The sequence below is a fragment of the Danio rerio genome, chromosome 19 (genome assembly GCF_049306965.1).
Source record: "Danio rerio strain Tuebingen ecotype United States chromosome 19, GRCz12tu, whole genome shotgun sequence".
NCBI classification, from domain to species: domain Eukaryota; kingdom Metazoa; phylum Chordata; class Actinopteri; order Cypriniformes; family Danionidae; genus Danio; species Danio rerio.
In genome coordinates, this window is record NC_133194.1 from 22,620,427 (window position 1) to 22,645,000 (window position 24,574).

General features: G+C 35.3%; 2 protein-coding genes across 5 annotated transcripts in view; one reads left to right on the forward strand and one right to left on the reverse strand.

The window, feature by feature from the left end:
* Positions 1-24,550, forward strand: part of igf2bp3 (insulin-like growth factor 2 mRNA binding protein 3) — a 44,205-nt gene extending 19,655 nt beyond the window's left edge. The window contains exons 6-17 of one of the 4 annotated variants that reach the window (XR_012394466.1): positions 1,606-1,884; positions 5,218-5,352; positions 5,455-5,577; positions 9,795-9,827; positions 9,947-10,082; positions 10,180-10,314; positions 12,405-12,479; positions 16,564-16,683; positions 16,833-16,907; positions 16,995-17,126; positions 18,898-19,011; positions 21,943-22,629. Coding sequence is in view for 2 of the 4 variants with exons in the window: in XM_009294198.4 (XP_009292473.1) it covers positions 1,606-1,884; positions 5,218-5,352; positions 5,455-5,577; positions 9,947-10,082; positions 10,180-10,314; positions 12,405-12,479; positions 16,564-16,683; positions 16,833-16,907; positions 16,995-17,126; positions 18,898-19,011; positions 21,943-22,041 (1,423 nt within the window). In the remaining 2 variants the exon portion in view is untranslated. 4 annotated transcript variants of the gene reach the window in all.
* Positions 1-24,574, reverse strand: part of pals2b (protein associated with LIN7 2, MAGUK p55 family member b) — a 349,623-nt gene that overhangs the window by 161,199 nt on the left and 163,850 nt on the right. The window lies entirely within an intron of this gene.

Consider the following 24,574-nt stretch of genomic DNA (forward strand, 5'->3'; position numbering starts at 1 on the left):
TTTCAGGGTCGTTTTGGTGCATTTTTTTAAATTTATTTATATATAATAATAATAATATTTATTGGTAGTAGTATTTTTCATAATATCTTTCCAGAGAACAGGTAGAATAATAAGCACATTTTTTTGAATATTTATACAGATTCTCATAATATTCTCCTTACAAAAATTCAGTGTGATTTAATAATAATGATTATGACAGTGATATTAATAATAATAATAATAATTAGCAGTAAGAGTAGTACACTTATTGTTATGATTTATTCTACCAATTCTTGGGATGATATTATAAAAAACTAATTAGTTTAGTTTTTCTTAATATTCTTAAATATGATTATTATTTTTAAAATTTATTATACCTATTTGGTGATGATAATATTATGAAAATCTGTAAACTTAACGTACTTGATGATGATGATAATAATAATAATAATAATAATAATAATTAGTGGTAGTAGTAATAATAGTAAACAGTTTCAGATAATGTTTATAATAATAATAATATTTAGCAGTGGTACTTTTTTAAATGACTGTTTCTCATATCCTTCTACCAAAAATCTGTAAATTATAAATATTTATAATAATAATTAGTAAATTTTTGAAAATTAATCAGTTTTTCATATCCTCACAAAAATATAATAATAATAATAATAATAATTATTATTATTATTATTATTATTATTATTTATTATTATTATTAATATACCTATTTTGTTACAATATTGAGAATCTGAATATTTTATTAAATGTTTGTGCTTTTTGCTTTTTATAAAACTACAACAAAATACAAAAGAGAAGAAACCTACAATAGTAGTACACTACAATAATTATACATATAAAATACAATACATAAAAATACTAACCTATGACACAATCTGAATAATAAAAAAATTTAATTTATTAATAATATCATCATCATAATTTAGAACATTTTTGAAAATGATTCAGCTTCTCATATGCTTACAAATAGGTATATTAATATTTAGTACATTCTTGACAATTATACACATCCTCAATATTCTCACCAAAAAATAGGTAGGATTATAATAATATTTTTTGTGAAGAGAATATAGAAAATCTAAGTGTCCTAATTTGTAAATTGGTAATATTAATAATAATAATAATAATAATAATTAGTAAATTTTCGAAAACTTTTTTTGTTTTTAAATATCCTCACAAAAAAGATTATTGTTATTATTAATATTAATATTACAGCTGCTATTTTTGTAGGGAGAATATTATGAGAATCTGAATAATTTTTTAAATTGTACTTTAGTAGTAGTAGTAGTAGTAGTAGTAGTACATTTTTGAGAATTTTTATTCTTAATATTCTACACTTAATGGTAATAGTAGTAATAATAGTATAGCTTTAAAAAATAGTTGAAATTGCTGTTCACAACATAACTGTAATGCCGCAAAAATGTTAGAATCACATTCAGGATTTTTTTTTTTTTTTCAGTTGAACTATGAATTTATTTATTTATTTTTTTAAATGTAGCTTTGAGTGTACATCTCTTAAAAAAAAAAAATCACTTTTTTTAATCTTAATTTATGCTGCTATACGTCCTAGTTAATGTGTCTCGTCCCTCTCTTTTTGATCAATTACAGAGCAATGGACAAATTAAATGGCTTCCTTATGGAGAACTACGCACTAAAGGTTTCCTATATCCCAGATGAGACTGCTGCAGCTGATGCCCCTGCTGTGGGTGGCAGGAGAGGCTTTAACCCACGTGGGCCACCTCGCCAAGGCTCTCCCAGTCTGGGCGCTAGACCTAAACTACAGTCAGACGTGCCTCTACGCTTGCTGGTACCCACCCAGTTTGTAGGAGCTATTATTGGCAAGGAAGGTGCTACCATCCGCAACATCACCAAGCAGACCCACTCAAAGTAAGAATAGTTCAAGAGTGTGCACGTAAGCAGGACTCATGTTGACATTACAACTTTCATACTGAGCACACAAACATCATGGCAGCTATACATAAAGTAGTATTGAGGCTGTTTTTTTTTTTCTTGCCACAGCATTTTATGTTGAAAATGCTGTATAAACAAATTTATCAATTTACATTTTTGTTAGATGTGACCCTGGACCAAAACGTCAGTCACAAGTGCCTTTTTTATTTTTGGTGGGCATTTTTGATAAGTTTAATGGAAAGCATATTCATTCTTGTTTACTTTAATATTATGATAGGACAATATTAGGTCAACTATTTGAAAATCTGCAATCTGAAGGTTCAAAAATAAAATCAAAATACTGAGAAAATTGCCTTTTTAAAGGGCACCTATGATAACCTAGACATAACTGTGTGTAGGTACAGTGTAGTCACAGACGCTTAGGGTGATTAAAAGACTAAGGCTATTTACTTATTTATTTATTTTATTTTATTTTATTTTTTTTATGAACTTCCTGATGTTAAAATAGGATCCAAATCCCTCCCGTTTTAAGGCTGACCGTGATGTAGGAGTGCGGTTTCCCCGCCTACCGAATTGATTGACAACCTCATATTATCATGTCTCCCTAGTATTGCAAATAATTACATGCACAGTACAGGATGTGCGGCAAGCAACTGTGATTAAAAGATCTGTTCAGCTCGCTGTGATCAAAAATGAGTTTACGAGTTTAACACGTTATTTAAAAAGTGCATGTTTGTAATGATTTACAGCGATTTTACCATGTTTATCACCACAGCTGTATGTCAGTACAATTATAAAAGAATCTTTAATCCCGGTTTGTAGACACTAAATCAGGTTTTTGTACATTACAGAATGGCCTTCCGTGGATATTAACGTGTATCTTGTCACATTTGCATGCACTGCGTGTGTGTGCGACATTGTAAGGACTTTTGTGTGTGACTCATCATTTTTATCAACTCGTTAAATTAACAAAAAATACATTAAATAATCATAGGGAAAGTTCTTAATGTTATATTTCTCACAAACATTTTGTGAGATCTGCTTCCTTCATGTCTGTCACTGCGCTGTTTATCTGACGAAGCCAAGGCCAACAAACTTCACAATGCTGAGCCAGCATTGCGATCCATCACTCCGCCCCACATTCATATTGATATATAACTGATTATTTACATGTCATCATAGTAGCAATAACTGTCTTTTCATGAGCTGTGTTAAATGTTACATATAGCTGCCACTTGCACGACTGACAGAATCGTGTGGATTTAAATGAAGGATTACACAGCACCTCTCATGCTTAAAATGTGTAGATTCAGTGGCAAACACTGTTACCTGCAAACACCGTCCCACAGACTTTACAGTGAATGGCTTTAGTCATTTTCATAGCGCACTTGAAAGCACGGGAAGTCTTTTATCCACTTTTGTAAAAGTGTAAATGGTGGATTAACATTCAGCACATGATCACTAATAAGATGTGCCATTATTAGTAACTGTAGGTAAATCTGTCAGTGTTATTTTCATTGTTTCATCTTCAGCGCTTCAGTTTTTCATGGTTGTAGCTCCTGTCATCTAAAGGCAGAAGACATTGACTGAGTGATTGACGGCTGATATTAACCAATTATTTGCATTCAGTTAGAGCAGTGGGCCAATAAGAAGAGCATAAAGGCGGGGCAAGCATTGTGGGCTTTTTACTTCAGCAAGTTCACAACTTTTTATCTGATCCAGAATGCTGCATTTGGCATTTTTAGGTGCAAAGATTCATTCTACATAAACTTCTCCACATTCTGGACCACTGCTTGGAAAAAAAAAAGTATAATAATGTATGCTGTAAAGCATGTGTTTTGATCACTAATAAGCCGGTGTGATACCTTTTTGATAACTTTACCGATATCAAAAATGCTTTTTTTTTTTTTTTTTTTGATACAAACTGAATTTTTACAGTTATTTCTTACGCTGATTTAAAAAAAAAAAAAAACCTTGAGTAGACCTAGGCTATAATACAGAAAATATTCTCTAAGTGTAGAACTAAATACATTGAAATGCGTTGAAATACATGATGAATACTCTTGACACATGAAAGTGTAAAGCCTGCAGCCCACAACAAACATGGAAAGTTATTGCGCATTATATTTAACAATCCGTTTACTGCTAATTTGATGTAATTTTGCTCTCATGGATAATTGAATATTAATCAGATGATGTCATTATGCTGCTGTGCCGTCGGCCAATCATTGCATTGATGATCATGATTTCAAGGATCGATAGATCTGTCCTTCACAACACTCGCAGCAATCTCAAATCAGTTTATCCAGGCATTTTAATCTGATTCGCGAACATTTTTTGAAAAACCAAATTAACCTGAGATCAGTTATCAAGATGAACAGATCCAGGATCTGCCAAATCATCTTGGATCATTTAAGAGAGCTACAAAGAACGAAGCCCAGGTGCAAGGTCACATGTTGGACTATTAAATAACAAAACACAACAAACTACTGAAAAGAAAAGGCAGTTTTGATGATTTAATGTACAAAAATAGCCAAGTATATTAAAAGTAGCCAACTTTATTTTATTTAAAATTATTTTTGTTGTTGACAGTTTTAACAGTTTGATCAGTCTTTTTTTTTGTTCTTTTAAATTGCAGTTCATAAGCGTTTAGCCTGATTTAACTTATCATTTTTCAAATTTCTGAAGTGTTTGTGTCTATATAGTGTAATGTTTAAATTCTATCAAATATTTAAAAAATATTTAAATGTATATTTTTCAATGTTTTCTAATCTCACCCTTTACTAGCAAATGCTGCATTTATCTGAAAGAAAAAATGCAGTAAAAACATGAATTGTGTGAAGTTCTTACAATTGTAAATTTCTTATTTCTATTGAAATTTTTGAAGTGTAATTTTGTTTCTTTTTTGACAGCCTGTAATTATGGTAGCTGAAAATGGCTTTATCATATCATCGCATTCACTAGAACTATGTTAAGCTGCTTTGACACAATCTTAATTGTTAAAGCTTTAAACTGAATTAAACTGAATTCAACAGTCATTTAGAAACCATTTATTATTAACAATTTAAATTTATAAGAACAGTTTCTTTTTTTAAAGTGACCAAGTTGAACATTTTTTTTACTGCTACTTTTTAATTTTTTTTTATTCTTATTGATTTATTGCATCTTTGCATGAAGGATTGCCTTCAAAGAAAACTCAAAAACCGAAAATTACAGTTACTTTTTTCGCCTGAATTTCATCAACAGAAATGTCTTAGTATAAGGAACCTCCAGTTGGTTAACACACTGATTTCTAATGTGTGTGCACAGGATTGACATTCATCGTAAGGAGAACGCAGGAGCAGCAGAGAAGCCAATCACTGTTCACTCAACACCAGAGGGCTGCAGTTCTGCCTGTCGAAACATCATGGAGATCATGCAGAAAGAGGCAATCGACACAAAGATGTACGTTAATGCATGTGCCCACTGTATAAAATGGTTTTCTGTCTGTCATACTAAAGTTAGTCTTGTGCGTTTAATCACACCATATACACCTTTCTCTCATAGCACTGAAGAAATTCCCCTTAAAATTTTGGCTCATAACAATTTCGTTGGCCGCCTCATTGGAAAAGAGGGACGCAACTTGAAGAAAATCGAACAAGATACTGACACCAAGATCACAATCTCACCGTAAGTAGTTTTCATCTTTGCGTTCTTTCATGTTGGTTTTCTTTGTTCGTCACTGCTGGATTCTGTTTCCCAGCATGCAGCATGTCATGAATAAATCATCTGCACTGGGTTGAATTTTAATTATTATATAGACTTCCCAAGATGGCGCATATTGAACAGAGATTAGACTTGATCTGCACGAGTGACTCTGAAACTGCATTGCATTTGGAAGGGATCTTCCCAATGTCCTATAGCTTTCAGAGGATTTACCATCCTGAGTGATCACTTCGAATGTATTAGGAAATAGAGATGAGTCCTTCCGAATACAATGCAATGTGCAACTCCAAATAACATTCCTGTTCAAAGGATCATGGGGGACCAAATCCTTCATTCTGAAGTGCTTTTCTGTTTTGAGTAGTTTGATTTGGAACAACACTTCAAAATGGATACCATGATTGTTATGGTGGTCATCTATCCCATTTGGAATGCACCATTGTTACTTGTCCAGTTAGCTTATTCATTCTGCCCAGTTCTGTTTGTCCTCTATGTTGGTCAATGCTAATTGCGAAGGAAAACCGATGACAATTAAGATTTGGACTGCTTTCTTAGTTGGTAGTTTGACATTTAAATGTGAGGGAATTGGGGTTTAATTATTTAGCAGTGGTTTTAAGTGAAGTATCATAACATATTCAGGTCAGTTTTGACCTGAAAGAGAAGCAAATTATGTAATCTCAAATGTTTTTTAGTCAGGGAATTGAAGTTGCAAGAATTTTAGTATGGTGAAATACACACTCTCAGACTTTGATTCAGAGGTAGAACAGTTTAAAGAAACCTAGGTGTTAAAGAAACGATTTGAGTCAAGTCTTCATGAAATCAAAATGTGCTATGTTTATTTTGCTAGCTCACCATTATTATACTTAAGGTGAATAATTATTCAGCGCAAGTTAATCCACTGAAGAAAAAAAAAGTTTGTTTTGATCATCTTCAAAGAAGTTTGGTGTGGTGGTCTTTTTGTTGACGCCAACCTGAGGGCTTCTATAGCAATTGCATATTGATACCCTCTCTTGTCGTTAGTTTGCTAAAAGGAAATGATGCGCAAAAGAAGCCCAGCTGTATACAGGGTTCGCACAAGGTGCTTAGAGGGTTTGAAATTGGCTTTTACAAATTTAAGTTCCGGAAAACCTGAAAAATTGTCTTGTTTTGTTGAAAAGTGCTTAAATTAACAAGAAGATTTTGTATGCAATTTTCACGCCAAAAAAGTTAATGTTTGTGAACGTTTGTGACTATTTAATGCAAAAATTCTCCATGCAAACCACTGTGATTCTGAAGCGGAGATTTGACTGATTTGAAAAGTGACCACTTACAGTCGGCCTTGTCTAGTTTTTACGTGAAAGTTAAGGGTGGGACAAAGGCTAAGTTTCACATTTGTTTGTATACGTTTTTATTTCAGTCATTGCAACACAAAGGCCTATCAGAACTTTTAATAAAGGTGAAACTTTAATTTATTTGCTATTAAAGAATTATGCTAGTTAAGTTTCAGAATGAAGTATTTGTACGATTTATACATAATAGCTGTCTTTTGGTCTGTTATTTCTAAATACCTTAAGTCATTTTTTTAATTTTTTTATTGACTGTCAGTCTGTTTGGCTTTTTTGTAGAATTATTTAAGGTTAAAATCAAGTGTAAAATAAAATTTCCATTTTCTGTCAAGCAACAAATTTTCCAACATTTAAAGACAAACAAAAATGAGCAAAGAAGGAAAATAGTGTAAAAAATGGCTAAATTTTGGTATTTTCATAATTATACTATATAATTATGGTAGTTTTGCCACTGGTTTTGAAAAAGATTAGTTGAAAGGAAAAATTTGCCACACATTGTTAGTGCAAATTCCTATATATGTGGTTTTGTGATTTTTAACAATTAAATGTAGTGTATGTGTATTTATATAGCACATTTTATTGTGTATGGCCATACACCCAAAACGCTTTACAATCATGATTGCGATCTCTCCACACCACCACCCATGTGCAGCATCAGCTTGGATGATGAGATGGCACCCACGGGACAACGGCGCCAGTGCGCTCACTACACACCAGCTATAGGGGGATAGAAAGACAGTGATAGAGCCAATTCGGTGGATGGGAATGATTAGGTAGGCCATGATCCTTAGGGCCGATGGAGGGATTTTGGCCAGGATTCCGGGGTTACACCCCTACTCTTTACGGGACGTGGCATGGGATTTTTAATGACCACGGAAAGATTAATGTCTCATCAGAAAGACTGCGCCCACTGACAATGTAGTGTCCCCTTCACTTTTACTGGCGCATTGGGACTCACACAGACCACAGGTTGAGCGCCCCCGCTGGCCTCTATAATACCACTTCCAACAGCAACCTAGTTTTCCCATGTGGTCTCCCATCCAGGTACTGACCACTTGGCCTCTGTGAGTAACTGGTCTTGGACTGCAGGGTGATATGGCTATGGCCATATCATCAATTAAACCTTTCAAATGAGTTTACAAGTTTTTAAATGTAACTAACTACAAGAGTCGTGTGTACTTTTACTTAATATTAGAATTGTTTACTGAAATTTGTATTATACTGACAATGTAATAGAATTTTTACTTGAGCTCAAATATTCTGTTTTCTTTTTCCATCTGCGAGAACATCAACAAACAAAACTTTTCACAAACATGTTTATTATATTATCAACTATTAATATTCTCTTAATAATAAAAAATAAAATAATAATAATAATAATTATTATTATTAATGTTTTTTTGTAAAATTTGTATTAACGGTGCAGTAGGTGATGTGCTTAAATGCTAATCCATTAGCATAGTGTCTTTCAAATACAATCCCTCCCCTGCCGTCCAAAGCCACGCCTCCTGAAATCTTAACCGTGCAAATAAAGATGACCGAGACCCACAAGATCATGTCATTCCCCCGTTAGCAAAATGTATAGTACTTTTATAATAAAATTCTAAACATAAAAGCTGTTATATCTAGCATGTTTTCAGTTAAGTAGTTGGCAAACAAAGTAGCATGGCTCTGTAAAGCAGGCTAGGTGGAATAGCACCATATCCTTGTGCTTTGTTGTTAAACTAAATAAAATCTACATTATCGATACTGTAAAAGGTCCCTTATCAAACTGAAAATAGTCACAATCTTTCACTTGAAGATTTTAGTGGCAACACTTCTGTGCTTTTTAACCCATTTGTAAAAAATACACAATCTACATCAGCTTTGTGTGACAGGAATACTTCAGCCATAGTGTCGTCCTTCCTCCAGTGTGCAAAAGTAACTCCAATATTGATTCAGGACTTTTTTTTTTTTTGATTGAGCGTTTGTTTTTAGCGCAGTCACTTGTGTCCACCGTGATCGGCGGGTATGCGTGAATGGCTTCAAATGTTCAGATTTAAGTCGTAGTCACACTGGAGTTTGAATGCGCGAAATTCTGTTGTACGACTCTGTGAAAAGGGACAGGATTAAACAACATGATTGGACATTAAAAAAAGCAAGCCATTTGTCCAAGTTTTACATTTCTGTCCAGGGAGGTCATGTTTTGATCCTCGGTTGGTCTCATGCAGTCACGTGATGAGATTTTGCAGGTCAGAGTTTCAAAGCAGCAATCTACGAAACTTGACTCACAAACTTTGTGTTTCTGGTCTGACTCATTTGCGTGTGTGAGAATGGAAGTCTATGAGTAGAAAAGTCCAGTGTGACCACAGCTTTATGGAAATTATCTGCCCGACTAGATTTAATTGGATGAACTTTTTTTTTTTTGTCTTATGCTTTAGCCAGAGTATAAAAATACATATAAATACATTTAGATCATTTACTTTATTACTATTTGAATGTGAAGAGACTTTCAACCAGCCTAACAAAAATGTTTCTGAAGACAATCACCAACTGCACCTTTTAATACGTTGTGTGTCAGTCTTGAAAATAAAAATAGTTGACTTAAAGTGCTTAAGTCCTTGATTTTCATGGAGTTGTGCCTGTATGAACCCTGTGTATACTAAATATTCAGTTTCAGTTGAAAGTACATATTGAAAAAGCTCAGCAATTTTTGATTCAAGCAGACTTTAATTATCTGATATATTAGTGCCAAAATGTACATAGTATAACTATATAGACTTTTTCTTGATTTTCTTGATTATCTTGTGATGTATGCCTGATGATGTACTGTTGAAGCATTTCTATTCTTTTTCCTTTGTTATATTGACATCAATAAAGAAACAATTCTTCAGGTCCTAGCAGATATTGAACGTGAGAATTGTATACAATTTATTTTTTGGCATTATAAAGGGCATAATATTTACAGTAGTTTACTTTAACATGTATTGGCAATAACGTGTTTCTTTTATCCCTCTCTTTCTAAATTCCAGTCTGCAGGATCTGACCTTGTATAACCCAGAGCGCACCATTACTGTTAAAGGAACGTTAGATGCTTGTGCAAAAGCTGAAGAAGAAATCATGAAGAAAGTCCGCGAGTCCTATGAGAACGATGTAGCTGCCATGCACGTAAGTCTGCACAGCAATCTTTATTAATGTCTAAACTGGCATATAGGACAACTTAATGTTAAAAGAACTAAATTTCTGCCGTTTCTCTTTCCTCTAGCTTCAATCTAACCTGATTCCAGGGCTCAATCTGAATGCATTGGGTTTATTTCCTGGTGCAGCGAGTGGAGGGATTTCACCCTCTGTGGTATCAGGACCACCGCCTGGGGCTCAAGCTGGATATCAATCATTTGGGGTAATACAATTAGAAGGGAAAATGTGTTTGTGTGGGGATGCATAATACCGTTTCTTTTTCTTTAGTTTTATTAATTTTTTTTATATAAATACAGTAAAAGAAGTTTATTTATTTATTTATTTTTTATTAATGCCAATATTTTTGCCAAATTCATTCGTTTTTTTTATTTCTTTTTTTAAACTATTAATATATACACTAATAATGCTTAATTTATTAGTAGAACTTTAAATATTTTGCTGTGCTAATATTTACACCCCTGAGTAAATACATTTTTTTCTATCTGGCAAGTACTTTGACAATGGTGGGGTGGTTGACTGACAGCTATTTTTTTGTTTGCTTAAAAAAAAAAATAACACTTATTTTTTATTTATTTATTTTTTAAAATTCTTTTTTAAGCCTGGTTTATACTTGCTGCATCGAATAATCTGTGTGACCCACGGTGCATGCCTTGTGTGTTGCTGTGCATTTATACCTCTGCTCTACAATAACACTTCCCAAACGCTAGCTGGCATGAGGTTTTTATGTTCCTCTGTTTCGAGTAGTTCAAGCTTAATCATTTTGAGCCGGATATAATGTAAACAAACTTTCCATTTAGACCTCCTTCACAGGGCACTTGTAAACACTTTCTCAAATGGGTTTTTGCGGCTCTCGGCCTTGCCCACGTTCTTCAGTGCTACCAGGCTGACCAATCACAGTGCTTACACTATACATCTTTGCGATGAAATCAGCCTTAAGATGTGCGCGACTGCTACAGCAAGGGCTTTGCAACCACACGAAAGACTGATTTATACTTCAAATGCACACATATGCTCCGGTACAGTCTATGCGTAGTTGCATGGCCCTCGCCGTGGCTGACGTACACCTCTCAAAAAGTGTAATTACACATCGCAGCGACGTACAGCGCAAGCTCCGATTGGTCGGCTTGGTAATGCTGACGAGTGTGAGCGGGGTGACAGCTGCGCAAGTCAGATGGAGTGTGGAGACCTGTGACGAAGCTCTAGATGGAAACTGTTTTGTGTTTACCTTATGATTAAAGTTATTGCACAACCTTCAGTTCCCACCTCAAAATGAACAAGTTTGAGCCACTTGTACAGCAAGGTAGCAATCAGAAATAACCAAACACCAGTGAAGAAACTTAACTTAGAGGAACAAAAACCACACTGCTAACTAGCGTTTGGGAAGTGTTATTGCAGAGCAACACAAACAGCACGCAGAAGTATAAATGCATGGCAAGGCGCATTGCATGGGACAAGGGTCACTGATCACTTAAGACATAAGTATAAACCAGGCTGAAAGCTGTGTGTGATTGGTGGCTTATTATCTTTTGGTAATAGATTTAGCTCTTATCGTTTTATTTTTTTTTTTTACAAACATCAAAAAATTTATTTTACTTCCATTTTAATAGCCTTAACCCTTTAACTGCCCCACCAAGTTACCACACTCAATGCATTTTTGTCAACACACCCCATGTCGGTTTATGGTAAAAGTACTGGAATTAATACATTTACACTTCATCTTTTCAGATTTTTCATAGTAAGACCATTTTATTTTAAAACAATCAAAATAAAACATTTTTGAATACTAAATCTTTATTTTTTGAAATATGCCATAAAATGTAGATTTTCATTTAGCAGGACCAAAATCAAGTGCAACAGGATTGTTTGTTGGATTTTTTTTTTTTTTTTTTTGTAAACCTACAATTGTGTAGTGTAAACCATTTTGAAAAACAACCATTCTTTAAATGACTTTAACAGTCATTATTGAAAATAGCCAAAATATGGTCAACCATTTGTTAAGCAGGCAGTTAAAGTGTTAAGCTGATCTTACTACTAGCACTTCTGGCAGACAAGTTACTGCCCTTAATCAGCACATCTTGTCAGCAAAACTGCACTATGTTTAGTATTAATCTGTTTAAATTTCAAGCAATTGATTACTGATTTATTAAATGTTTCAATAATATTGTGTATCGCTAGCTGTGTAACATTTGTGCTCTTTAGAACCATGTTGATATGAAGAGGGTGCCTATAGTGTGTGTGTGTGTGTGTGTGTGTGTGTGTGTGTGTGTGTTAATGTATATGTTTCTCCTGTAGTGCAGCGGGTTTGAGGGTGAGGTGCCATTTTGGGCCTCCACGCTCTCCTCCAACAGCGGCTGCACAGCCTTTTCTGTAAGTTTTGTATTTGTTACCCACCATGCATTGCATGGCTTGGCTGCTCGCTACAGGATTGGCTGAAGGAACAAATGTGTGTTCCTGATAAGTCACTCCCCAGAGGGCATCGCTCTGCCCTCACAGCTAACAGATATGCTGAAATGCTGTGGGTCTAATGTTTAACTCCTAATCTGTGGGAATGTAGACCTAAAGAGTGCGTGCGTGCGTGCGTGTGTGTTTGTGTGTGCTGGAATATGAGTGTAGTCCAGGGAATGGCATGAATAACATAACAGTTAGACTAACCCATAAATTAGAATTAAGTACACAGTTGTGTGTCTTATGTCTGCATTAGTGGTTTTTCTCCCCTTATCAAAAGGGTGAAGTTTTTACCAGAATAGTTGTCATGTTTTATGTTTGCTTATTCTACATTTTCTTTGGTGTTTCCACAATATTTTTCCATAGCTCTATTTCTAAATGCCATTAGAGTTACAGATCTTCTCACCTGACATCTGTGATTTCGTCTGTTAATTCGGGTCTGACATCTGTTTCTGTATATTAGGCTGCTATGTAAACTGGCTGCTTCTAGTAAAGCCAATTAAATAGTGTTTATCCATTACTTGAATAAAATTTTTAGTTCACCCCAAAATGAAAATGTTCATTTGTTACTTGCCCTCAAGTCATTCCAAACCTCGGAGTGCTTTATTGGTCTTCGAAATACAAAGATATTTTAGATGAAATCTGAGAGCTCCCTTATCTTTTGTTTTGATGTTTTTGGAATCTAACTGTTAACAGACCACATGCCTTTATTGGTTTAAATAGAAAATTACCAAGTTATCAGAATACTTTTGTGCTCATCAAAAAAAAAAAATTCTTTTCAAGTGCTTTGTTTCAAACAAAATAGAAGCCGCTCCAACACTGATTTATCTTAAGCCTAATCACTGTCAGATTATGCAATATATATTTTTTGTTGTCTTGATCAAATGTTGACTTGTCGTGGGTAACAAATATGCCAGACTACATGTTGCTTCACGATCATTCACCCCATGACGTCTGCGATGAGTGTTATTTCCCAAAACAGTCACAAGTGTTGCTATACAAATATTTCTCATCTTATTGATTACAATGTTTTTTTATCCTTAGTTAATCTCAATAACCACTCATGCTTGCTTTCTTCATGGGTTGCTTATTAAACACTCCCTTAACACTCCACATCAGCAGCAAGGAAAAATCAGATGCTCAAGGCAAAATAATGACATTTAAAAATGAGCAAATACATGTTTGTGATGCAACAATTACAATGAAGAAATCATTAAATCCTTATTTTTTCATGGAGCAAAACAAATCATCCACCTGCACAGTTAAATATTGGCACAAACAAAAAATGATTTGTATATTCTGAGGTGACATGCTTCAAAACCAGTCCGCTATATGCTTCAGCGCCAAAGCACAAACTGGTTAGTTAAATAAAATAAAATCTAGCCTTAATAATAATATTGTAAAATGTTCACAGTTTCAGATAAACTATATTAAACTGTTTTCGTTTTTAATGAAAAAATCATCCATTGCAACGTTCCGTTTTAATTTATAAGCTTAACTTTTTCACCCACTCATATTATTTGGAATTACCCGTATATTTTATTAAAAAACAAGTTCTTATTTTGGAATTATGTAAAAAAGGAGACATTTTTGTCACAGACTTATTAAAGTATGTAGGGAATTTATATAATTGCAGTAACACTTTTGGTTTAAAAATGTATTTAAATTAATATAGAAGATGTGTTCATTGTATCTCTCCAATTTTCCAGTGATGGGTTGCAGCTGGAAGGGCATCCGTTGCGTAAAACATGCTGGATAAGTTGGCGGGTCATTCCACTGTGGCAACCCCAGTTTTATAAAGGGACTACGCATTTGTGCTAATCTTTCAAATAAAATAGCTTGAAACACTTTCAAATTTTAGAGAAAGTAGTTCGTTTGCATAACCAATGATTGATCTTATCCACCCGAGACCCACCCATAAGTAAATATTCAGCCTGTTTTTCATTACCTGACCCACATATTAAAGGCAGCACTGTGGATATAACTGAGATATAATGTGCTCCTATTGTCCAGTGACATCCACGTGACTGAACTCGTCATGAAGATTGGGGAAAAAAATGTAACTTTCTAGACTTTCTGTGATTTTAGCGTTGCGAGTCGAAAATGTCTAAGAATAAGCACAACACGCGGTTCTTGTGAATGTGTGCAATATATTGACACTGAGTAGAGGAAACTGGTAAATAAAGTTATTAGTTTTTTGTCATAAAATCATAAAATATTTCTCATTGCTTGATTAATATTTAATTGAACCAATGGAAAAAAAAAAGGTCTGTTTGAGCATGTTTTTTGGTACCTTTCTGAGTGTGTCTGGGATATTGCTGTCTGTGGAGGATGAGGGAGCTCTTAAGGGGGTTGCACACTGGATTCACTGCTCAGCGACGTGCCATGCATTTTAGAATTCTAAATATAATTTCTATCAGGGTACACACACCGGCACCACAAGTCGGCAGCTATCCATGGCACCCAGCTACAACTCAGGACACTGTTCATATTTCTGAAAAGTTCAATTTTTAATAACCTGCGAATGTGAGTGTCTGGTGTGCAATACTTCCAACTGTAATGTGCGTGTTGTGGCACATTGGGTGTTCGACCCGTTCAACTCGATCAATATTGATTTAAAAAAAAAAAAAAAAGATTCGATTATGTAGTTTTGGTATGAAATGATTCAATTTTATTAAAATGTCGCTGCAGAGCGTGTCTTAGAAGCAGTGCCAATAAGTAGTGCAAGTTTGTCATTTTCAATGGAGGCATGCGACAAACACGTTACACAAACGGTTTGCACATGAACCGTGCACATTTTTCAGCTGCACCTAGTGATGAAAACATAATAATTGTAAATGTATTGTTAAAAATATTCAATAATTATCTAAATCGATCGATATGAAACATGATATCGTGATTTTTTTTTTTTTTTTTTTTTCTCACCTGCTTAAGATTACACCTAAAATTTAAATTTACAAAGATAAAGGTCATAGTTTGAATCAAGACTAACTAAAAACAATTAAACTTTTTGGGGTGAGCTACCACTTTACCATGGTTTTATTATAGTAAAACAGATTTAGAAGTTTGATTTACCATTATGTCCACCATTTTGCCATAAACTATGGCTAAGTGATGGTTGGTAATACTCAAACAAATGGTTAATTTGTAATTCTTGTGTATTTTGTGTTATTTGTTATCAGCAATTAGCAGTCAGTTAGATTGGAATTTGGTTTCTGTACTGAATTCTGTCTGTTGACTCGCGTAAGAGCAGCTAGGGCCATTGGAGTATTATTGGCTTAAGACCTCTGCACTCATGATTGATTTTTAGCCTTTACAATTCTTAATGCTGCTTGATGTTTTCTTATAATTTGTGGAGTCGTAACAAACACACTTGTTTGTCAAGCAAGTAGTTGGACTATTTACTGATGTTTGTTATTTCTAGTCAATTAACCCCTTAAGCAAAACTAAACAATTGCAGAGCTTCCTTCTGCATTGCAGATTACGGTGAATAATAATAATAATAAAAAACTGTTCACTGAGCAACAACAGTCTGCTGTTCCCTGTGATGCACACTCTAAAAGGTGTTTTTGTTGCTGCTGTTGCACAAACTTAAGATTGAGCTAGGGGCTTTATCAAATGTAATCTATTGATTAATAGCATCAGGGCTGCTTGTGTTGTTTTACTAGAACAAGGCTAGCATATATTCTTGTTTTGAAATAGGCAGTGTTAATATTTCAGACCCATTACATTTGGAGGATTTCGGAATAAGCTATTTTTGCAGCTTGTTTTGTGTTAAGCATTTTGGAACGGAATATAGTTTACAGACTGGTTATATGTTGTATATTTTATGCAGAGTGATCTCAAAGCTTGGTTCCTCGTGTTACTGACAGTGAGTAGTAGTTTTTCGCTGGTCATCGTGTTTCTGTTATCTTGTGGCATATTCTCTGGATAGGTCTCATCTAAACGCAGATTTATTTAGTGTTAAATGTGGGATCGTAACTCATGAGTGTATTTGTGTCAACAGGCGCAGATGGAGTCGGAAACTGTGCACCTCTTCATTCCTGCACTGGCAGTTGGTGCTATTATCGGCAAGCAGGGCCAACACATTAAACAGCTGAGCCGCTTCGCTGGTGCGTCAATCAAAGTGAGTGACTGCAAGAAAGCTTTGTGACCTTTTATCTTCCCACTAATTCTGTTTGTCAAAGTTAATTGTTACATGTTGGATTATATTTGTCTTTAATGCAACAGCATAGCGAGGACTAATTATTAAGTTTCGAATTTTTTGTCTTTTAGATTGCGCCTGCTGATGGAATTGATGCCAAGCAAAGAATGGTTATTATTTCTGGACCACCAGAGGCACAGTTTAAGGTAAAAAGTTTAACATTTAATGAACTGGCCCATTGTATGACTTGTTTAAATGTACATTCCTGCACTGAGCCTCTTATTTTTTCTCAGGCTCAGGGACGTATCTTTGGAAAGTTAAAAGAGGAGAACTTCTTCGGACCGAAAGAGGAGGTTAAATTAGAGGCTCATATAAAAGTGCCATCATTCGCTGCTGGCAGAGTCATTGGTAAAGGAGGCAAAACGGTAAACAGTCTTTGAATTTTATCCATTTTCATTCTTTATATTTGCTTTAAAGGGATCGTTCACCCCAAAATGAAATTTTACTCCAAATAGCATAAGAAATAGTCAAACAGGTTTAGAACAAGTGTGGCCTGTTTCCACTGAGTGGTACGGAACAGATTGGTACGCTTTTATGGCCGTTTCCTCTTTCAAAAGATACCAAAAAGCAAGCTGTACTGTACTACTTTTTGGCATGGCACTTTTTGTGGAGCGAGGCGCACAGCAGAACACTATTGGTTTACAGGGAAGTGTCACTAGCACAGGAGCACAGAGGAGAGGTGCGCCATACACTGAATCCAGCATGGGGGGTTTCAACTGTTCATCATTCTGTCTTTATATTATACACTTTGTTTGTCAGTCATCTGTGCTCAATGCTCTGGTGTCGTATCAAAGTCTGACTTTTGATGACAAATCTGACTCCGCTTCATCACACAGCGCCTTCAGTTAGTTTCAATGTCACAGAGGTTTATCATAAACCTTTCATCGATTTTTCTCGCAATTGACAGCAAGAACGAACAAAGAAGCGCTGTCTGATTGACAAGCAGAGCAAACTTGTATTCAATAGAATCTAAAACACTAAATGGGATGAATTCATGCCACTTTTTGTAAAGTAATACTATCTGTATTTAGCTTTTCGCTTGTATGGTGGCTCTAAACTGTCATAACACCTCTTAAAACGCCTTTTCGTACATTGTATATTTGGACATATGTACATTACTGTAACACGTTTTATTCAAGAACATCTGAGCTGGTTTCAGTTCTTAGTTCTTTCATTTTGCTTAAGACAAATTTATTAAACTTGTTAAGTGCCATTTGGTTATTTAATTCTTTTAAAACGAAAGCCAAGTTGCATGTTAATTTGCTATGGGAAGAAAAGAAAATGATTTATTGTTGGTATGCTATAAAATCATGAATATAGGTCTATATAATCACCTTGTGAATTTTAAAATTATAGCTTTTTTTTGATATGATGAGATCATAAGATCTGTTCAAACTTTTATTAGGTTTTTAAGATAAAATCAGTAGTTCACTGTAAAAAAAATATAACATTTTGAAATATTATTAATTATCAGCTATAGTATATCGGCTATCGCCCTCCAAATCTTAAGAGTTCTCTGTTATTGATCTCACCCAAAAAATCCATATCGTTGCATCCCTAAAACAAAGGAAGTTGCATTTTTAAATACACAGCTGAGACATTACATCATTATACTATATACATATAATAACGAGTCATGGTTGGTACGAGCTCAACAAACCTGGTCGTCTTGATGAACAGCCTCAAAGCCAAGAAGAACAAAATCTGCTTTGTTCTTTTGTTGTTTAAGATGTTGTCTAAAAGTGAAAACTGTTTCACTTTCTCCAGAGAGTGTACTTGTGCGCGCATCTATATTTGAAATGATGAATTTCTTGAGCTGTTAATACCTAACGCCCGTATGATTATTAAGGTGCCTCTGACATTTGATCCTTTCAGAAACAGACAAACATGAGAGTGAAGCGTGAAAAAACAAAGGAGCAAATGATTCTTTCAGCAACCTAAAACTGCCATGTTTAACTATTATCATCACCTTTTGGACTATTGCGAACCAGGAATGACAGAATTTCTTTCCAACAAAAGATTACATGTGCTGGTGAAGATTAAAGATACAGTTTTCAGTTTTGTTTGAACTATCCCTTTAAGAATTAATTCATCTCCAGAATTTGACTGTGATTGGTACTTTGTGCTTCTCTTCAGGTGAACGAACTACAGAACTTGACCAGTGCGGAGGTGGTCGTCCCACGGGACCAGACACCTGATGAAAATGACCAAGTAGTAGTAAAAATCACAGGCCACTTCTATGCAAGCCAGGTGATTGAGCTATTAGATGTTACTCTGCTTATGTAATGGGGTTCAAGAAGTGTATTTAAAAAATTACTGTGTAAAGTATTAATGATTATCTAGAAGTATTAGGTTGTCACGCCAAGCTTGCGGAAGATTAATGTGAACAGTAATAGAAACATGGGAGAAATATGTCCTATAGCTAGGCCAACACGGAATCTTCGTGTGCAGAAATCCACAGATTTTTGGCCCATTATTGAGTCTATATATTTACTTTTGTAAATGTTTGTCAATTTCTATTTAATTAGTTTTTCAATTAATATCAGTAATATTATTGACTAATATGAAACTGTTCATTTGATTTAAAATTCAGTTTGTAAATAAATATGTTCTGTCTTTTAGTATATATATAATAAATGAGAGACTTGTTTTGTTTGCCAAATAACTAGATGAAATTGCTTGGTAAGCAAATTAAACAAAAGTTAAAAGCTCTTATTTTGCTTTGATATATTAAGTTTTTACAATACTCCCAAAATTATTTCACATAAATCCGCCAATTTTATTTTGAAATATTCTCAACAGAAATGAAAAATGTTTGCAGATTCTGTCTGGCCCTATCTATGGTCTAATACTAATTCTGTTTTTTCTGTTTACATCATGGCTGTCTAAACGCATGAAAACAACATTAAAATTAAAGTTGTACCTGAGAGTGTAAAAAGCTCATTCGCAGCCTCTAGACTTTTCTGACAGGGTATTCGAGTGTCATCGAGTGACAGAGGTGAAAGTTTGTTGTGGGACTATTATACAGGAATTCTTATTAGGAATTATAGATGGCAAAAATGTATTTATTTTATTTATTTTTTTTATAAACATGATGTAAAACACAAATGCTGTTATGAATGTATTAACAAACATGCTTGTTTGTTGTTAAAATACATAATAATGACCAAAAATACTATTTGTGTATCCCCTTCGTGAGCAGTCATGCTACCACTCAACTCAGAGGCAGTTCTAGTTTAAAATGCACCCCAAGCGAAACCATCCCAAAAATACCCCTTCCCCATCCCCTAAGAAATAAAGACACTATGTGGTTGACTTCATGTATAAAATATTTAAATATCTATTTCAAATCTGTAAATTTAAAATAATTATTATGTATACATTAAGGCGACATGGTGAAACAGTAGGCAGTGCTGTCGCCTCACAGCAAGAATCAGATCAGTTGGCGTTTCTGTGTGGAGTCAGAATGTTTTCCCTCCGCATTCACATGGGTTTCCTCCGGGTGCTGTGGTTTACCCCACTGTCTGTACCGCTGTACCGCCAATTCAGCTGTACCGCTGTACATGCGGTACAACTGAATTGGGTAGGCTAAATTTGTGTGTACTTGTGTATGGGTGTGTATGGATGTTTCCCAGAGATGGGTTGCAGCTGGAAGGGCATCCGCTGCATAAACATGCTGGATAAGTTGGCAGTTCATTCCCCTGTGGCACCCCGGATTAATAAAGGGAATAAGCCGAAAAGAAAATGAATGAATTAATACATTTTAAATATATTTATTTATTTTCAATAAATATAACAATTTTATTTATTATTATTATTATTATTATTATTATTATTATTATTATTGACAGTTCTATAGAATACAAAAAAAATGTTTTATAGTATTATCTGTTGTCTTGTACCCAACTCATGGCAGAGAATTAATGTTATTGAGTCTTAGTTACCTCATTTCTTCTTTCTGCTTCATAGCCATGCTTAGTCAAAATAAAATCATCATCATATGATTTAAACTTTAAACTTTCATGTTGACACATATCGGCGTGCATGCAAACAACCAGGATCAGGAGCGCAGCGCGTGTGAGACGCAGAAATGGCTTTCTGCGCACATGTTATTTTGTTTTCACAAGCATTGGTTGCACATAGAGAATAACAAACTTGCGTGTGCAAAAGACGGCAAATGTGGATAGCCCCAAACATGTTTATTAACATAAACATTCTAAAACGCTTGCCTAAAGTAAATCTCATCTCAGAGCTTTTACTGGGACTTTTTTTCCACCATCTTCCCATGTCGCCCTGAGCGAATGCCCATATTACCCATGCCTAAATCCGCCACTGCTACCACTGTAGCTGGTGTATTCTGGGAAATTTTCGTACTCCTTAGTTTCAAGTGTGGTCCTGTAAAATCTCAGTTTCGGGAGATCTAGCTCTGTAATTCTCCATTATCTAGCCCTTCCCATTAGCCCTACACTTTCAAGCTAAAGAGAATTGGGACAATGGGGAAGGGGAATGGCTGAGGGGTAGAATTGGGATTGGGCCTTTATCTTAGTAAAATGTTTGCAATATGCTAAACGGGTTGTGAAAACATTAGAAATGTTTGCAGTAGCAATTCTTTCTAGCCATGTGCTAAAACTTAGCCTAAAATTATATTGCTAACATAAGTGTTGAAGCACACTTATTATAAAGTGGCGATCAAATTAAAAAAAAAATTCTATTTACTTTTATTTTTCAGAAGTAGTCTTAATATTTTAATTATTCAACATTTAAAGGGCTTTTAGTTGTGGCTTTACCATGTTAGTAGAATGATGTTTCACAATATAACCAAGACACTTGTGCAAAAACCCTTTATTTCGTGGAGAAAACAGTGATCAAAATTAGAGAACATCAATGACTTGGCATGAAGATTATCATTACATTTTCTAAATGTTACAAGAGTCATAATTTAGTAGGAAGTGTACAGTGTCTTGAATGACTTGAGCACAAATCCCCAGACCCTGTTCTCCTCTATCTTTCACTGACTTCATCCACGTTGGGTTCAGTCTGATCCACCTACCATTATTTAGAACTTTTCAATGGTGGCGTGTAAAGTTCAATTTTTATGTATGCAGTCTTTTTTTTAAATCTCTGACGTTTACTTGTAAAAATTGATTTTTTTTTCCTTTTCTTTTCGTTGATGTCTTGCAGCTGGCCCAGAGGAAGATCCAGGAGATTATCTCTCAGGTGAGGCGGCAACAGCAGCCCAAGCCCTCAGCTGCAGGTCCACCAGTCGCCAGGAGGAAATAGAGCCACTGCGTCTTCTCGGAAACTAACAGGACACTGGACGCGTCCATCTCAGGGGTCAGGGAATGTCCTTACAACCCTGCCCACTCTTACACCCATTCCTCTTGAAGTTTCAGTGAGAATTGTGTACACCTGCACTTCCCCCTTCCCCACAGAATTTCAATCAAACCGTAAAAAGCTCAGCCACCCAGTCCCTGCCTTAATACAGTAACTGCACAGTCCTTAATTGACAGATGTTTGTTTTTGAGTTCATTGGGAAATGCCAAATTGAGGGTAAAAGGCGTTCAGGGCCTGTTTTTGGGGTATGGAATGGGTGACACAGAGTGGGGTTTAAGGTCTTTGGCTTGAGATGGAAAGAGGATTGTTGATGGAAGCATGCTGTCCTGGGATCCGTGGTGGCATTTTATAAATTCTGATGCATTTTATAGAATAATAGGTAAATATATATACATATATAAAATTATGAAAGAAGGTGGAGCGACACTGCCACTTATGACTGAGGGAAGTGTTGATTGGTGTTGGCCAGGAAACCAAGTTAATATGCATTTTACTGATCTACCTCAGGCTAGAGTACCTCAGAAAAAAAGAAAATGATATATGAAAAAAATGTTCTGTTTTTTTATTTTGCTTTGTGGTATTTTGTATACTTTATAAAGCTAATAGTTCTTGAACATTTTTATTTTTTTAAGAAAATGTAAAATTTATTCTGTAGTTAACGTTCGAATCCCCCAACTTTTGCCGTTTGCGTGCTCGCAATGAATAATTGTATGAGTTAGCGCACGTCGAAGCGGTTAAAGAGCAGAGTTTGGGCTTCTATGTTTTCTACAGATAGGAGAAAGAAAAGAAAAGCGCCTCAGTGTCGCTGAGGAGCCACCACCCTCTGAACACCGTCAAGGTAATGAGAAATAACGTCAACCGTACATACCGCAGCAATGTCGTGCTAACATGCTAATAACTGTCTCGGCGGTAGCATACGATTCTTCACCCGCATTTCATTACACTGCAGTTAGGGTTGGATGCATGCAATAGAGGTCAGGGATGACCAAGATCCTGCTGTAACCTCTTTGACACCCCCCTCATCCTCAGCGCGCCTACTTCTCTATCAAATTTAAAATAGATTAAAAATAATAACGGCCTGCCCGATTGAGGTTGTTTTTTCTTTTCCCGTGCTCATCTTTTTTTTTTTTTTTTTTTTTCCCTCCAAGTAACGTGCGCCGTTTGTTCTCGACAGACTTTTTTTTTTTTTTTTTTTTTCATCAAACTGGGCTTTACTTGCCGAAGATTTTTCAGTGTTTAATGTCAGTCAATGCATGTCTGGGTCGGGGAGTTTCGCTGTTCTGATGCTTTTGCGTTGATAGCTATATAGGTTACAATAGTCGACGGCATGTCTTTAGGCTAACGAGCTGTAACATAGAAATGGACATGCAAATGGTTTAATTTAGAACTTTTCATTTGTCATTCAAAGTGAAAAAAGCAAAAAAATATATATAAAATGAACATTAGCAAGTTAAAAACGTTTAGTAAAAAAAGAAACCGATATTCCTTTTGTTTTCATGCAGAATGTAAATATGATTTGATTGTGGTAAAGAGTGCATCCATGCTTCCACACTAGTAAGACCGTTGTCTACCTCAGCTGAGGAAACGGTGGGTGTCGGGAATCCTTCCATCTCACCGAGACCTCCAGCGCGCGCAGCGATACCTCAAGTCCCTCGCGAACACTTCCGCACTGGGTATGCGCATGGCGCCGAGCGCTGACCAGAGGGGCACAAGTGATCGTTTTGTTTTTCTTTCTACACTTCTCTTACACCGTTTTTGATCTACCTCTTATTAGAAAAGTATTTAAATTAGAGGCATATTGCTATTTGTTAGAATTTGTAGGGTCATGTCCCATCTGCCTATTTCCTCACAGAAAAAAAAAATCATTAAAAAAATAATAATGTATGGCTAGACTTTAAAGATGAATGAGAAATTTGATTTTCACTTTTGCCTGCAATTTTTTGTCTCTCTGCTAACTGATTTGAACCTCACCTTATTGCTTTTTTCTGCTTCTGGTTTGGTGGTGTGGCTTCCTTGTATTGGGCTTTATTTCTCGCATAGGTATTGTATTCAAGGTCAAAGTGTTTAATTTGGAATCTGATTAATGACTGCTATAGAAAGTTTGTTTTCAAGGGCCTGCTTCATTTCTTGCTTATGAAATATGAACAATGAAGTCTTTATTTTTTACATTTTTCACGTCTTATGAATGCTACAGTTGTTTTCTCCAGATTTCTTGTTTTGTTTCGTTTTGACTGGGATCTGATCCAATTCATTTCATGGCTGTGTTGTGTGGTGAGTCATGTTTCAGTGGGAATGTGATGTGGAATTCCGGAAGCTGGAATGGTTCCCGGGGGGGGAAAAAAGTGGTCAGCATGAAAAGCAGCATCCCCTTCGACCGTGCTTGTGCGCCCTCACACACCTTCACTTGTCAAATGCCTCTGATACAAAGAAAATAATTAAAAGTCAAGTTGGCTCCTAGCAATCATTGTTTGTGATTCCT